Source organism: Archocentrus centrarchus, chromosome 24, assembly GCF_007364275.1.
Source record: "Archocentrus centrarchus isolate MPI-CPG fArcCen1 chromosome 24, fArcCen1, whole genome shotgun sequence".
Classification (NCBI taxonomy): Eukaryota; Metazoa; Chordata; class Actinopteri; order Cichliformes; family Cichlidae; genus Archocentrus; species Archocentrus centrarchus.
Genome location: NC_044369.1, coordinates 6,599,427 through 6,614,365, shown reverse-complemented (window position 1 = coordinate 6,614,365; position 14,939 = coordinate 6,599,427). Strand labels below are relative to the sequence as shown.

Below are 14,939 nucleotides of genomic sequence, written 5' to 3'. Positions count from 1 at the left end.
GGGGTGTGGGGTTTAAATGATCTTGAGTTGGTAATAAGGGGCCCAAAGTGTGCCCAGAAAATATTCCCAACACCATTACTCCAGCAACAGCTGAACTGTTGATATAATGCAGGATTGATCCATGTTGCGTGTTGTTTATGTCAAACTCTGACTGCACGATTAAAATGTCAAAGCAGAAATCAAGACTCAATAGACCAGGCAATGTTTTTCCAATCTTCTGGGAGTGGCACCTGGTGTGGTCCGCCGCTGCTGTAGACCATCTTTCCTGTCGTATGTCTGTGTAGATTCTCAGTTATCCAGGTCATAGTAGTCTCTGGAGCTTGAAAAAGGCGACTGGACTTCTTTTTTTTGTTTCTTGAAGACGTTTCACCTCTCATCCGAAAGGCTTCTTCAGTTCTCAACCAAATGGTGGAGAGACCCAGGTATTTAAACCCCTGTGGGCGTAGTCCCCTGGAGGTGGTTATGACCCTCTATTGATCATGTACTTGAACACATGTACCCAGGTGTGAAGGGGGCGTGGGTCATATTTAATCAGTGGTTTCAGTTGAAACCAATTTAGGACTCCGCTCCATTGTTTCCTGTGGCCTATTGAGGTCACTGGAACAAAGGTGTGAATGGGGGTTGAGACGTCTGGGAAGGGAGCTCAGGACAGCACTGTAAGCGGGGGAAAGTTGGTGACGTAATCCACCTCCTCTGTTCAATGATGGTTGTTCACAGTGGACATAGATGGCTTCTTTCACTCCTCTTTCAAACCATCTGTTTTCCCTGTCCAAAATGTGGACATTGGCATCCTCAAAAGAGTGCCCTTTTTCCTTCAGATGCAGATGTACTGCTGAATCTTGTCCTGTCGAGGTGGCTCTTCTATGTTGTGCCATTCGTTTGTGAAGAGGCTGTTTGGTTTCACCAATGTAGAGGTCCGAGCACTCTTCACTGCACTGAACAGCATACACTACATCGCTGATCTTGTGTTTGGCGGGTTTGTCCTTGGGATGAACCAGTTTTTGTCTTAGGGTGTGACTTGGTTTGAAGTATACTGAGATGTCATGCTTGGAGAAAATTCTTCTGAGTTTCTCTGACAAGCCTGACACATAAGGGATGACAATGTTGTTCCTCTTGTCCTTCCCATTCTCTGTAGTTTGTGTTTGGCCTTCATTCCTGTGCATCTTAGCTGATTTGATGAAGGCCCAGTTGGGGTAACCGCATGTTTTGAGGGCTTTCTTAATGTGTGTGTGTTCCTTATGCTTCCCTTCTGCCTTAGAGGGAACACTTTCCGCACGGTGTTGTAGGGTCCTGATCACCCCAAGTTTGTGTTCCAGAGGGTGGTGGGAGTCAAAGAGGAGATACTGGTCTGTGTGTGTGGAGGAAGTCTTGCACTGGAGAGAGTGGCTGAAACAGATCAGGATGAAAGTTTCAGCCACTCTCTCCAGTGCAAGACTTCCTCCATCCAACCTCACCATTCAGGAGAAGAAGGCCATCACAGCCCTAAGCAAGGATCAAAACATCACCATACTGCCAGCCGACAAGGGGAGGTGCACGGTTGTGCTGAATTCATTGGATTACCACAACAAAATTACTACACTCCTCAGTGACAACAATACTTATGAGGTCTTGAGACGTGATCCCACAAGCAACTACAAGAAAAAAGTTGTTTGCTGCCTGCAACAACTTGAAAAGGAAAAAGCCATTGACCGCCCCACTTACTACCGCCTGTACCCTGGAGAAGCCACTCCATGCATTTATGGACTCCCAAAGATCCACAAAGAAGGAGTCCCACTTCGACCCATTATCAGCAGTATAAACTCGGTCACCTACAACATTTCCAAACACCTCGCCACCATCTTATCACCGCTTGTTGGCATCACACCCCACCACATTGAAAACTCTACAGATTTTACTAACAAGGTCCAGAATCTTGTACTGGATCCAGATGAAACCATGGTGTCTTTTGATGTGGTTTCACTTTTCACTTGCATACCTACAACTGAGGCAGTGGAGACCGTCAGAAGACGACTACAGGAAGACGATTCCTTACTGAACAGAACCAGCTTCACCCCAGATCAGATTTGTGCACTTTTAGATCTCTGCCTTACCACAACATATTTTAAATACAATGATGGATTCTACAGACAGAAGCATGGATGTGCCATGGGCTCCCCAGTGTCTCCCATTGTAGCCAACCTTTACATGGAGGAAGTGGAAAGTAAAGCTCTTGGTTCTTTCAAAGGGAAGGCACCTAGCCACTGGTACAGATATGTAGATGACACCTGGGTCAAAATCAAAACCCAAGAAGTAGAAGCCTTCACTCGTCACATTAACTCAGTGGATAAATACATACGTTTTACCAGGGAGGACACCAGAGATAACAAGTTACCATTCCTGGACTGTGCGGTGCTTATCGAGGAAGATGGAAGCCTCAACATTGAAGTTTACCGGAAGCCCACACACACAGACCAGTATCTCCTCTTTGACTCCCACCACCCTCTGGAACACAAACTTGGGGTGATCAGGACCCTACAACACCGTGCGGAAAGTGTTCCCTCTAAGGCAGAAGGGAAGCATAAGGAACACACACACATTAAGAAAGCCCTCAAAACATGCGGTTACCCCAACTGGGCCTTCATCAAATCAGCTAAGATGCACAGGAATGAAGGCCAAACACAAACTACAGAGAATGGGAAGGACAAGAGGAACAACATTGTCATCCCTTATGTGTCAGGCTTGTCAGAGAAACTCAGAAGAATTTTCTCCAAGCATGACATCTCAGTATACTTCAAACCAAGTCACACCCTAAGACAAAAACTGGTTCATCCCAAGGACAAACCCGCCAAACACAAGATCAGCGATGTAGTGTATGCTGTTCAGTGCAGTGAAGAGTGCTCGGACCTCTACATTGGTGAAACCAAACAGCCTCTTCACAAACGAATGGCACAACATAGAAGAGCCACCTCGACAGGACAAGATTCAGCAGTACATCTGCATCTGAAGGAAAAAGGGCACTCTTTTGAGGATGCCAATGTCCACATTTTGGACAGGGAAAACAGATGGTTTGAAAGAGGAGTGAAAGAAGCCATCTATGTCCACTGTGAACAACCATCATTGAACAGAGGAGGTGGATTACGTCACCAACTTTCCCCCGCTTACAGTGCTGTCCTGAGCTCCCTTCCCAGACGTCTCAACCCCCATTCACACCTTTGTTCCAGTGACCTCAATAGGCCACAGGAAACAATGGAGCGGAGTCCTAAATTGGTTTCAACTGAAACCACTGATTAAATATGACCCACGCCCCCTTCACACCTGGGTACATGTGTTCAAGTACATGATCAATAGAGGGTCATAACCACCTCCAGGGGACTACGCCCACAGGGGTTTAAATACCTGGGTCTCTCCACCATTTGGTTGAGAACTGAAGAAGCCTTTCGGATGAGAGGTGAAACGTCTTCAAGAAACAAAAAGAAGTCCAGTCGCCTTTTTCAAGCTCCAGAGATCTTTCCTGTCAAGGTTTGATGTGTTCTGCATTCAGAGATGCTCTTCTGCATACCTTGGTTGTAACATGTGGTTATTTGAGTTCTTGCTGCCGTCCTATCAGCTAGCCATTCTCCTCTGGCATTGTCAAAGCATTTCCTCCCAGAGAACTGCTGCTCACTGAAGAGCTTCTGTTTTTTTTTGGATCATTCTCTGTAAACCCTAGAGATGGTTGTGTGAGAAAATCCCAGTAGATCAGCAGTTTGTCAAATTCTCAGCCCGTCTGACACCAACAACAATGCCATGTTCATTCAAAGCCACTTAAATCACCTGTTTTCTCTGTTCTGATGCTCGGTTTGAACTTTGTCTTCATGCCTAAATGCATCGAGTTGCTGCCATGTTATTGGCTGATTAGATATTTGTGCTAACAAGCTCTACTTCAGAGTTTTGGTTTCTGTGAAGTCAACTACACTGTTTTTATTGTAGCTTGTGCCAGTTAAACGATTTGGTAATGCTGTTGTAACTACATATTAGATATAACTACTTGGCGGAAAACAAAATCTTCAGGAAATGGTCACGCTTAATGAATTGAAGTTAACTTTGAATGGCCTGGAGGCAGTTACATCAGGCTCTTTACATTATGCTTTATGCTTCCTTAGCTTTGAAATTTATAGTGTCTGATGTTTCTGTATTTCACTTTTTCTAATGTGTTTTTGCTGTGTTTATATTATTTGTGTACTTTTGTGAAACCAGTGCTGATTGAGCTGTTGCCTGACTTGGCCATGACAAAAGAGACTGAAATATCAAGAGTCATGTTTTCCTGATTAAATAAAGGTTAACTAAGTAAACACAAAAATTTGGTCACGTTACATTTAGCTGATATGATCCTTTGTCACAACCAGCTTAGAAATGATTTATTAGAAAATATTTATCAAGAGTTTTGATAATTGTGTAACCTTAACCTTAATCTCTGTGATAGTAAACTGAGCATGTTTGTACTTTTGTGCTGCTTCAGATAAAAATTGTTATATTGTGTACTATTACTGATGGATTGTTGACCAGCAAATTATTCAGCAACAAGCCAGCAATTAAAAGCACTAATTGGACACCTGGTGTTCACAACACTTCAAAGTGGAATATCAAACAGACAAAGTGGAAGTAAGCCTCATCCTCCATTTATCTGCTTCAAACTGAGGAGGAGGTCAAAAGGCCCGGCAGACTCTCAGCCTCTTGCTGTGCTGCTGTCAGAATGAGTGAGTAGAGCTGTCCGTCACACAGGTGTCCAGGAAACTGTCCAGCAAGCAGTCGCTGAAAAGGAGGTGGTTCTCACAAAACGTGGCAAATAACATCCAGAGCTCATCACTGCCTCTTGTCTGTCAGCACACAAACACACAATTACATGTCAGTTTGAAAATTGAAATGACATTTTGTGAAACGTGAAATGCAGGTGTTTTCAAAAGTATTTTTAAATTATAAAGACATTTGTTTTTTGGGTTTGTTTTTTGTCGCTTGTGATGGATTATTTTGAAAACCTGGTTCATTAAACGCTTTGACAATGAAGAAGAAATTGGACTTTGAACTATTTAAAAAAAAAAAACTATCTAAAAATACTCGAGGTTGCTATTGAATGCAGATTGTGATTATTAAAACAGTTTTATAAACACAGATGACATCACTTTTATTTTCTTGCATGACTTAAATTGCTGCAGAAAGTGTCAATGATTTTCTGAGACTGTTATTGATTAAGATCTTAATATTTTCTTAATATCTTAATTTTGGTAGAAATAATTTCAGAGGTATAGTCTAGAAAACATATGCATAATAAACATTAACTAGATTGTTATGATTAATGCTGCATATCCTTGATGCACAAGTAAGCTCTTATAATCCAGTATAACACAAAATCAGTTGTGGAGCCGAAGGAATAAAGTGGTGAGGAAGTGACATTTGGTATTTGACAGAGGCTGACACTTTTTTTTTTTTTTTTTTTCTCTACAGGTCATGAACCAAATGTGGTTTCTTTGGCTCTTAGTTTTTCTTCTTTAGTTTGTCAAAAAGCCGCTGTATTTGAGCAGCTTGCACAAGCCTGGCTTCATTACCAGCAACTGAAAATCAACCATGAAACTTTTCCTAAGGGTTCCTGCTTAACAAAGCTTACAATTGGCTATGGCAAGCTGATGGGGGAAACATTATGTTGGCCAAAACAGCACTTGCAGACATAAAAGGCCAGGGGAATTAGACAACAAAAAAGAATAAATGGGGTCTTTGCCTGCCCGGTTTTAACCTGTTGTATGGTGTGGTAGAAATGACGTTTGTTATTCTCAGTGCTGCTGTTCTGCTACAGTATCTCAGGCAGCCAGTACTCTGTATTTTGATGTCTCTGTTTTTGTTTGTGTGCATTACTGCAGACTACTCAGCGTGCTCTGTTGTAATCTGGACTCCTTTCTGCTGTTGGAGAGCCAATATAACATCTGCACCATGTTGCTGCAGAGTCAAGGAGAGAACGTCACTGTCCCAGACTCCGATGAGGGGTATGAACTCAAAAAGACACTCGTGAAAATTTATGACAAAAGACATTAGTTAGGTCCATAAATATTTGGATGATATAAATTTTTGTAATTTTGCCTCTTTACTTAAAATCAAACAAGATGTGACTGAAGTCCAGACTTTCAGCTTTAATACAAGGGGTTCGTATTAAATGTTAAAGAATTAGAGCCATTGACTCATCAGCTAATTGATAAGGAGTTTCATGGCTATGTGAGGCCTGTTCCCTTGTTATTCTAAGACAGTTTAAGCAAATAAAAGCTCTTGAGTTAGGTAGTGGTTGACTTGAATTGTCAATATGAGGTCTATTGTTGTTGAGATGTTGATACAAATGAAGGAGGCCATCACTGAGCTAAAAATCCTAAATGAACCTATCAGAGGAAGCGACCAGCAACTTTAGGAGTGGCCAAATATACAGTGGTACCTTCTTAAAGAGAAGGAATTTCACAGTACAAATAGATAATGACCCAGAGCATACAGCAAACGCAACCTGAGAATTTCTCAAGGCAAAGAAATGGGATATTCTTCAATGGTCATTTCTGTCACCTGATATCAACCCAACAGAGCATGCTTGTCAGTTATTAAATAAAAAACTGAAGACAGAAAGACCCACAATATTTATCGTTCAGATATTTATGGACCTAACTCTTTGTTTTTTATTGTTTAGCAATCAGATAATTCTGTTCATTATTATTTTTTTTTATCAGTAGTTGATTTCTAATGTTTTTAACTTACAAACAGAAATATTAGTTTGTATTTAAGTGATCTAAATTCTGTTATAAATTCCAGCCAAGAATATATGTTGAAATACTTATTAGTTGTGCAGGATGTTGACGTTTCATTGTTGTTATTTTCACAGTGCCACAGTGCATGACATTTGATTCAAAAGTATAATAAGCAATGCAATTCATTATTTAACTAACTATTTAACCAACTGATTACTTGTTAGTTTTCTTCTGCTTGGAGAGTGTGAAAGAAATACAGCTTTATCCTGCAATTTAAACTCAGAGGTTTGGAGCTAACTATTACAGTATATAAAAAATAACTACATGTGGAAATGGCAAACAGGCCTACTAATAGGCCAACGCTCTCTTTTGCCCCTGTTATATCCTATGACAGCAGCTACACGTTAACTAGGTGCTGAAAGATAACAGTCTTGTTTTAGAGACCTACAAAGTCTACATTTGAGTATCGGAGGGGTGGCTTTGGAATATGTAGCAGGTTTGCCTGCCACGAGTGTGGTTCATGTCCCATTTGAAAATTTGTGTTTACCACTTTCTTCTGGTTATTTTGCACTGGCTGTTTTTTTGGCATTTTTCACTTGCTTTTTTTACTTTTGCTTTGACTCGCTGGTTACATTCATGCATTAAAAACAACTTGGTTGGGAACTGCCTGGTTAGGTTAAGGAAAAGTTGTGATCTTGGATTAAAGTACGCACCTATACAATTACCCTGCATGTTGGAAAAAGGATGAGAATGTCACTAATGGGAAGAGTGCAGATGTCAAAGTACACCTTGTTCATAAATGATGCATGCCACCCACTTTGAAAAAGCAACACTAATTGATGCCCAAGGACTGGATAGATGGGGCCTCTGGTATGAGAAGTGATGCCAAAGTGAAACTGCCCTAAACCCGAATTCTTTCTTATGGCCAGCAGAGGGCGACTTTTGCAGTGACAAAAACTATGAGAACATTGCCCTGCTTCTCACTTCAGTATAAAAGTAAACACTTTTCTAATGGGTTTATGGTCTCAGTTGCTACTTCAGTTTTGCTATATTGGTTGCTCTGATATTTGTTCACTGACAGTGTTTTGCTTCTCTGATTCACCCCGATATGACAGAACACTTTTGAATTTAATCAGTGCTCAGGATGAGAAATTGTTTGTTTGTCTTGTGACAAATATAAAATAAAATAAAACAGAAAGAAAGTGAAAAGGCCATTTTTGAGAGTGTGTGTTCAAGAGCCCTTCCCTCTTGGTAATGGTTGGCAGAGTCATGGCTGTTGGTTTTGGATGGAAATGGCCCTGAAATGCCAGCTCGCATGGCATGTCTAAGTGCTGGCTCAATTTTTGAGAGTGATGACTCGTTAATTCATCCTTCCATTTCCTGACATCTTTTCCTGTCTTTCTCCCATTGTCAACATGAGATTATTGTTTCTTCTTTATCTTATCTCCCAACCCCCCAGCCCCATTCACTGTCATCTAAACTTAACATTTTTGGCATCTCACTAGTGACCCTTTTCATTGTCGTTCTTCTGCCTGTCTCTCTTTATTCATATTTTGTTTCTGACCTTTTTAATATGAATGACATCAGTCATTTTATTTTACTTTCTTTTAGCCATTACACTAATATATATATATTTTTTTTCTTACTTAAAAATGTATGAAAATCCCATTTTGTGGCAAGCAGGCCCCCAGAAAGATCACTGTACAAGAAAATAGTTCTCTTTATTACCAATTTCAAGTCCAAATTGCTGCAGCTGTTAGAACTATCCACCAAGGCTGGCACCCTTCGATCCTGAAGTGCCTTTGTAATTGGAATATTCTCTGATCTAATCTGAATTTCTAACATGAAAACCCATCTCTCTTTTCTAACTTGCCTCACAGCAGTGTACAGTTTAAGTTATTGAGAGGCTTAAAACTCTGTGAAAAGTGCTTCACAGAACTTGAATACCAAAAACTCATAGAGTGACTTTCCATTGTGTGTTTCCATTTTAAATTGGTTAACTTTGTCTTGGGATATTATTTCACATTAGGTCATAGTTCAGGAATCGCTGTTGTATACAAACCACTGAAGATGTATGGCCTAAAGGCTGAGATCCATGCTCATTGTTCAACTCGTCTCTAACCTCCCTTCAAAAAGGGGCTGCTAAACTTTCTGCGACTTAACTTGATGTAATAAATGTCAGTAAAATAATCTCCGGTCTTCTCTGTTCGTCTCAGGGCTTTCATCATAGACAGTCTGTCGGTGGAGAGGAATCATGTGCTGGTTCGTGTTGGTGTGGTTGGAGGTCCATCTGAGAGGAGGCTTCCTTCTCGAGCCCTGCAAGAGGTCAGCTCTGCTTTGAATTGTACTGAATTAGTGATACCTTTCCACATGTTGATTTGACTGTTGTTGGCTCTTTCTTTCTTTCTTTCTTTTTTTTTTTTTTGCACAAAAGTAAAATTACAGTATGTTTCTACAAACGGGTCCAAGGAAAAAAAAGATGGCCTTGTTGGAGAGATACATTGCTGACATTTCAGTTTCACAAAATTTCTTTGAGGGGAGGGTGTTTAAAAGAGTAAAAGAGCAAATTCTCAATTAAACAAGGTTTTCATTAAAGAAAAGGGCCAACTTAATGAAATACCTAAGGTTTTATACCTATCATTTAAAAAGGATGAGAGCAAACGTTTAGCAAAGTTGATTCAGAAACTTGCTCAGGAGCAAGCTTACATTTTAAAACTGGCCCACCGACTGTGGCTAACACTTCTCACCAGCTTTTGTAGTCTGGTGCTGATTGTACAGTGGAGTCAAATGGAGAAAAAAGGTGCCAGCTGAGTCAGGGAAAGAGAGGCCTACTAGGCCAGTAACATAGTTGTTTTTTTATCCTTGTTTCATAGGATCATCCTATCCTTTTTTTTGTTTCACTGCTGGTAAACATGGACACAACAGGACTCAAATACACAACCTGCAGCCAGGAGGTTACAGTTCAAAAAAGGCACATTTTACTGGGAAAACAAAGGTTTTGGTGCACAGCAGATCAGACAGGGGAAAAGCAGAGGTAGGACCCAGGGAGGGCAGGCACAGGAACGCTAAGGGGATTTTTAAAAAGGCTGGAATGCTTGACGCAAGGTACAAAGATGATCTGTCACAGAGAGAATTGGATATGTGGTGTGTCTCAGATCATATTCACTGATACTACACTCTATTTTGAGTGCCTAAGTGCGTTCATGTTATCAGTACAGCTACAAGAAGAGCACTATGAGTATCAGATGGTGTATTCAAAAGGGTTGTCTTAACTAAGTAGTGGAAAGAGATTGACCACCAACAAAGTTTTTGCAGCGAGTAGCAGCACACGTCAGAAAATGTGATAGCAGTGCTAACTAGCGATCATTGCTGCTCTGGTGTGTTGTGGCTGTTTGGTGGTAAAGCACATTAACACGTATTCTTCATTGTAGAAGAATTTAGTAGTATGTGTGGTCAGAGGCTCAACATGTTGCAAGTGATTGTAAAATATGGGAAAAATGTGCAAAAAAATCAGGATCAAACCTCGCACAGCTTGCTGTGTTTGAGTTGAAACAGCAGTACCCTGCTGAAATGCATGCACATGTGCAAACATACATTGAAATATGGCAAATATTTGGTATGACCACCTTTATTCTTCAACACAGCCTGGAGAGCTTTCTTGTCATTTCTTTACGTAATCTTCAGGAATAGTTCTCTGGCCTTCCTGATGTCTTTTCTTTAGATGTTGGCTTCCTGTTCTTCTGTTTTCTGTCAGTCCATGACTGATAGGAAAACACACACTGGAACACTATCTAGGTATGCTTTTACTTTAGTGGCACTGTGTTGGGATCATATTCATGCTGAAAAATTAAGCTGCTTCCAATCAGATGCTTTCCACATGGTATTGCATGGTTGATTAAAATCTCACGGTATTTTTTTGCATTCATAATTCCATCAGTTTTCACAAGATCCCAAACACCACTGGCTGAAATACAGCCCCAAAATATGACAGAGCCTCCACCGTGTTTTACAGGTGGCTGTAGACCAGGGCTCTTCAACTCCAGGCCTCGAGAGCCCCTGTCCTGCAGGTATTAGATGTGTCCCTGATCCAACACACCTGAATCAAATGGCTGAATTACCTCCTCAGTATGCAGTCAAGTTCTCCAGAGTCCTGCTAATGACTTCTATATTTGACTCAGGTGTGTTGAAGCAGAGACACATCGGAAACGTGCAGGACAGGAGCTCTCGAGGCCTGGAGTTGAAGAGCCCTGCTGTAGACACTCACTGTTGTGTCCTCCTGACCACCTCCGTACATACTGAACCAAAAGTTTCAAATTTGGATTCATCGCTCCATTAAACCTTTTGCCACTGATTTCCAGTCCAGTTCTTGCATAATGTGGCATACCTCAGCCTTTTCTACCTGTTTCCCTTCCTTAAGAATGGCTTCTTAATGGCTTCTTGATGGCCGCCTGTCCACTGAGACCATATCTGATGAGGCTTCAGTAGATGGATAAATGAAGGGCCAGATGCATCTCTCAGGTCCTGTGTTAGATCTTTGCTGGATTTGTTTTTTCTCATCATGTTCATTGGCTATAAGCTTTTTTTAAATGTATTTATTTCTTTAGGCCCCAAATTTTTTAAGGACACACTGCACATCATGCTGAGATATGCCAGGTTTTCAGCTAATAACTCTTTGGAAATCACCTTGTTGGTGTAAAAATGCTATTTTATATTTGTCAAACAATTTTATCTTTGGAATTTTCATAGATTGCCGCAAGCTGCTAGTAACAAAGTGCCTTAAGACACAATTTAAAAGTTTTTGTTTTCTGTTTCTGTGTAGATACAACACTGTTTCATCCCTTGAGTTAGATGCCTTTTTATGCTTGAATGATTCATAGGTCAGTGTTAAGTGGCCTAATAAACAAACAAACAAAAAGATTTGCCTGAAAATGGTCAGGTACAAGGACTGGACTGAACATGAGTGAAAACGCAGCCAACGGCCAAAGGAAAACTTTGAAAGACCTTCAGAAAACCTGGATAACTATTCCTCAAGAAAACTTTCAAAATAAAAGAAAGTCTGGGACCCTGGAAGCAACATAGAAAGAAATGAGGGGTTGCTCAAGACTATAGACCACAGTACTCTATGTAGCATGTATCATGTGTGATGTAGAAGTGTACTAATGGAAATGAGAGCTGTGAGCAGAAAAAATAAGAATGATAACAAAGGTAGAACATAAGCTAAGACTCAGGATGGGACATCATCTTTTTAAAAATTTTCCCCTCACCATTACTCATTCAATCAAACTCACAATACAAGCACAAACTCATCCATCCATTTCTATTCTGCTCTTGTGCTGCTCATGGTTTATTGCAGATAAAGTGTCCTCCTGATTACCGTGAGAGCTTCAGTTTTTTTGAAGCCTGCAGTTTTATTTACTCAGCATATTTTGGGATAGAAATAAATTATTTAGGTGTTTATGCTGAACTGAATACAGGAACAAATTTATGCTGAGGTCAAGGAAAGGATCTGAAAGATGATTTTGTGTGTGTGTGGGGGGGTGTAAATTGTTTCTGTCATGTTTCACAGGTCTGTCTTATGCCCTCTTATTTGTAGACAATACAAGAGACAGGAAGCTGTGAAATAAGTACTTAATTTGTGTGAAGTTTTCAAAACAAATAAAATAAATCCATTCCTGGTGAGACGTGAAATGATTCACTGTGTTAAAATAATTGTTGTTACTGACATTTCTGACCATTTCTGTCATATTTATTATGAGCGGCTGATGAATACAATCATGGGTATAAAGCTTTCTTTATGCATATACAAATTCAAACATTGCATTTCTTATGAGTTCAACACTCTGCTTCCTGTCACTTCTGCATTGTGCAAATATCCAAGAAAACTTAGTCATTAGGCCTTAGTCATTAAACTTTAAGGGCCAAATTGACGGTTCGCACAAAAACTCTCTTTTGATGTTAAAAAGCTGCTGGGATTTACTAAGGAAGCACTGTGACATGTATTTACATGAATCAGACACGTATTATTTGTTAAGGTTGGCAGCGTAAGCTATTTACAGCAAATTGTATAGTTGTTCTTTGATTGGGGGGCATTTTATGCCTGATGCAACACTGATAGTTGCCATTAGGAGCATCAATTCATGTGAAATGCCACAGGAGATTTTATCACGATTGTGTAACTGGTACAAGTGGATTGCTCAAAGCTGTAAATTTGGCTTTTTTGGCTCTGTCTTGTACCTTTTCAATGAGTCTTCATCTCAAATGTTTAAAGCTAACCCCGATGTATTTTGAGTCCTGTTTTTTAATGTAACAGCAGAGCTAAACATGATATGTTGGAGGGAGGGGGAGAATATCTGCCTACAGATACATCCGGGCAGCAAAGACTACTTTATAAAATGGGCAGAGGTGTTTTTCAGGTTTTTAGTTAGACATTAGTCTATAAGAAAAACTACAATGAGCACAAAAGCCTCTGCACTCAACAGTGCACACATGCAGAGCTCTGGAACACACACAAAAAAAAAAATCGATATCCATGTATTTTCTTTTGTATCTAGTATCAGATAACATAATATAAAGAAATGGCATACAGCTATTAATGTGACTCTGAGATCTGGAGCATCTTAAATTATTGTCTGAATCTTACAATACAGTGTCATTCAGGTGTCACTGTATGTAATTTGGGATTTCATATAAACGTGTTGCTGGGAGTCAGATTTCTTTGTTTGACTTTACAATGTAACAGCACATGCAAGAAAAAAAAATTTTTGTTTAAGAAAACAAAAAACTTATAGTTAGAGGAATTTTGTCTTCATCATCAAATTGTATAGTGCAGAGGAACAACATTGAGAACACTGGAAGGGCATTGTGACAGCCCTCTGCCCGGCCTGCTGTGTGTGTCCCTCTCTGTTGTCTTGTAGGCTCCTTTAGGTGGAGTTAATTAGTGCAACTGGGAACACCTGGCCGGTCTCCCTGGGGCATTTCAGGCTGGCTGTCTTTGTGCTTTCTTCTTCTTCTATCCAGCACCATGCTATTTGTTTGGTTATTTTAGGTTTTACACCACATGACACCGTACACCTACCATCCAAACACTCATATAACTGCTGGCACACTGACAAAACCGACTAGACAGCTCATAAAGTTAACTATGGTTTTGTTTGTTTTTGGTTAATAAATTGGTAATTTTTTTAATGCTTTGCCTCTCTCTTTACTTGTCATGGCTCATGAGCCAGACAGTGCCCATGAGGGACCACTGTCTCATAGCTTTAAAGAAAGTGACTTGAGGTGCACTCCAATTTACTGCTCATAGGTTTAATTAAACACATCTTGGTAGCTTTTGTGTAATCTTACTGCCTAACAAACAGGATTGAAAACTTACCTGTGTCTCAGCTTGCTAATAATGTAGGGACATAAAGGCTAGCCCTGCTGCCTAACAGCAAGGTCTTGTTTGTTTGTCTCTGGGCCTTCAGGTGCTGCTGTTTCCTGCCATAGTCCAAAAACCACAGATCATTCATGACTTCAGGTTTATAGTTTATAGTAATAGTTACCCATCACTGTAATTGACTAACCTGCCAATAGTGTAACCAGTCCCTTCTTCATGCTGCTTCAATCATTACAAGTCCCAAGCTGCATACAGATTGTGTGCAATCCTCAGTACCATCCCAACTTTTTCCAGCATCCTCAGAGAAGCACATCATGGAGTGGTAGAGTCAAATACCCACAGGGATTATCATGAGTGGAGGGAACAGACAATTGGATAAAGAGGCCTGCTTTCTAAACTTCATTAACATTTAGAGCGTGTTATTTTGGCAAGTCACATGCTGAGTTATGGTTCTTCAGAAATAAGTAATGAGAAAAATAATGAATGGCTAAATGGCAGTGGGTTATACAAATAAAGAAATAAATGAAGGAGGATAAGAGGAAAAAAAAACAGAGAGGGGGAAATAAGCAATGGCACATAAATATAAACAACCATTTTATGAACTGCTACCAGCTCTGAGCCAAACAATTTTTTAGTAATGAATCGTCAGCAAGCCACTGTTTAACTGCGCTACACTATTCATAATTTCTTGTGTTTCAGAAATACTGTCATCATATGTTGTCATAAGATTTAGTACAATCCAGTGAATTACAAACAAATGCTGGCTGTCCAGCATCATAATGCATCAAAATCCTCGATAAAACGCCATAACTGCTGTTTAGTCAGAGCAAAAT

The 14,939-nt window shown here is 40.1% G+C and overlaps 1 protein-coding gene across 3 annotated transcripts in view; it reads left to right on the top strand.

Annotated features, from left to right (window-relative positions):
• tbc1d32 (TBC1 domain family, member 32) overlaps positions 1–14,939 on the top strand; it is a 120,775-nt gene that overhangs the window by 44,247 nt on the left and 61,589 nt on the right. For all 3 annotated transcript variants that reach the window (XM_030722066.1, XM_030722067.1, XM_030722065.1), the window contains exons 24-25: positions 5,871–5,993; positions 8,948–9,056. In XM_030722066.1, the coding sequence (XP_030577926.1) occupies positions 5,871–5,993; positions 8,948–9,056 (232 nt within the window). The remainder of the gene's footprint in view (positions 1–5,870; positions 5,994–8,947; positions 9,057–14,939) is intronic.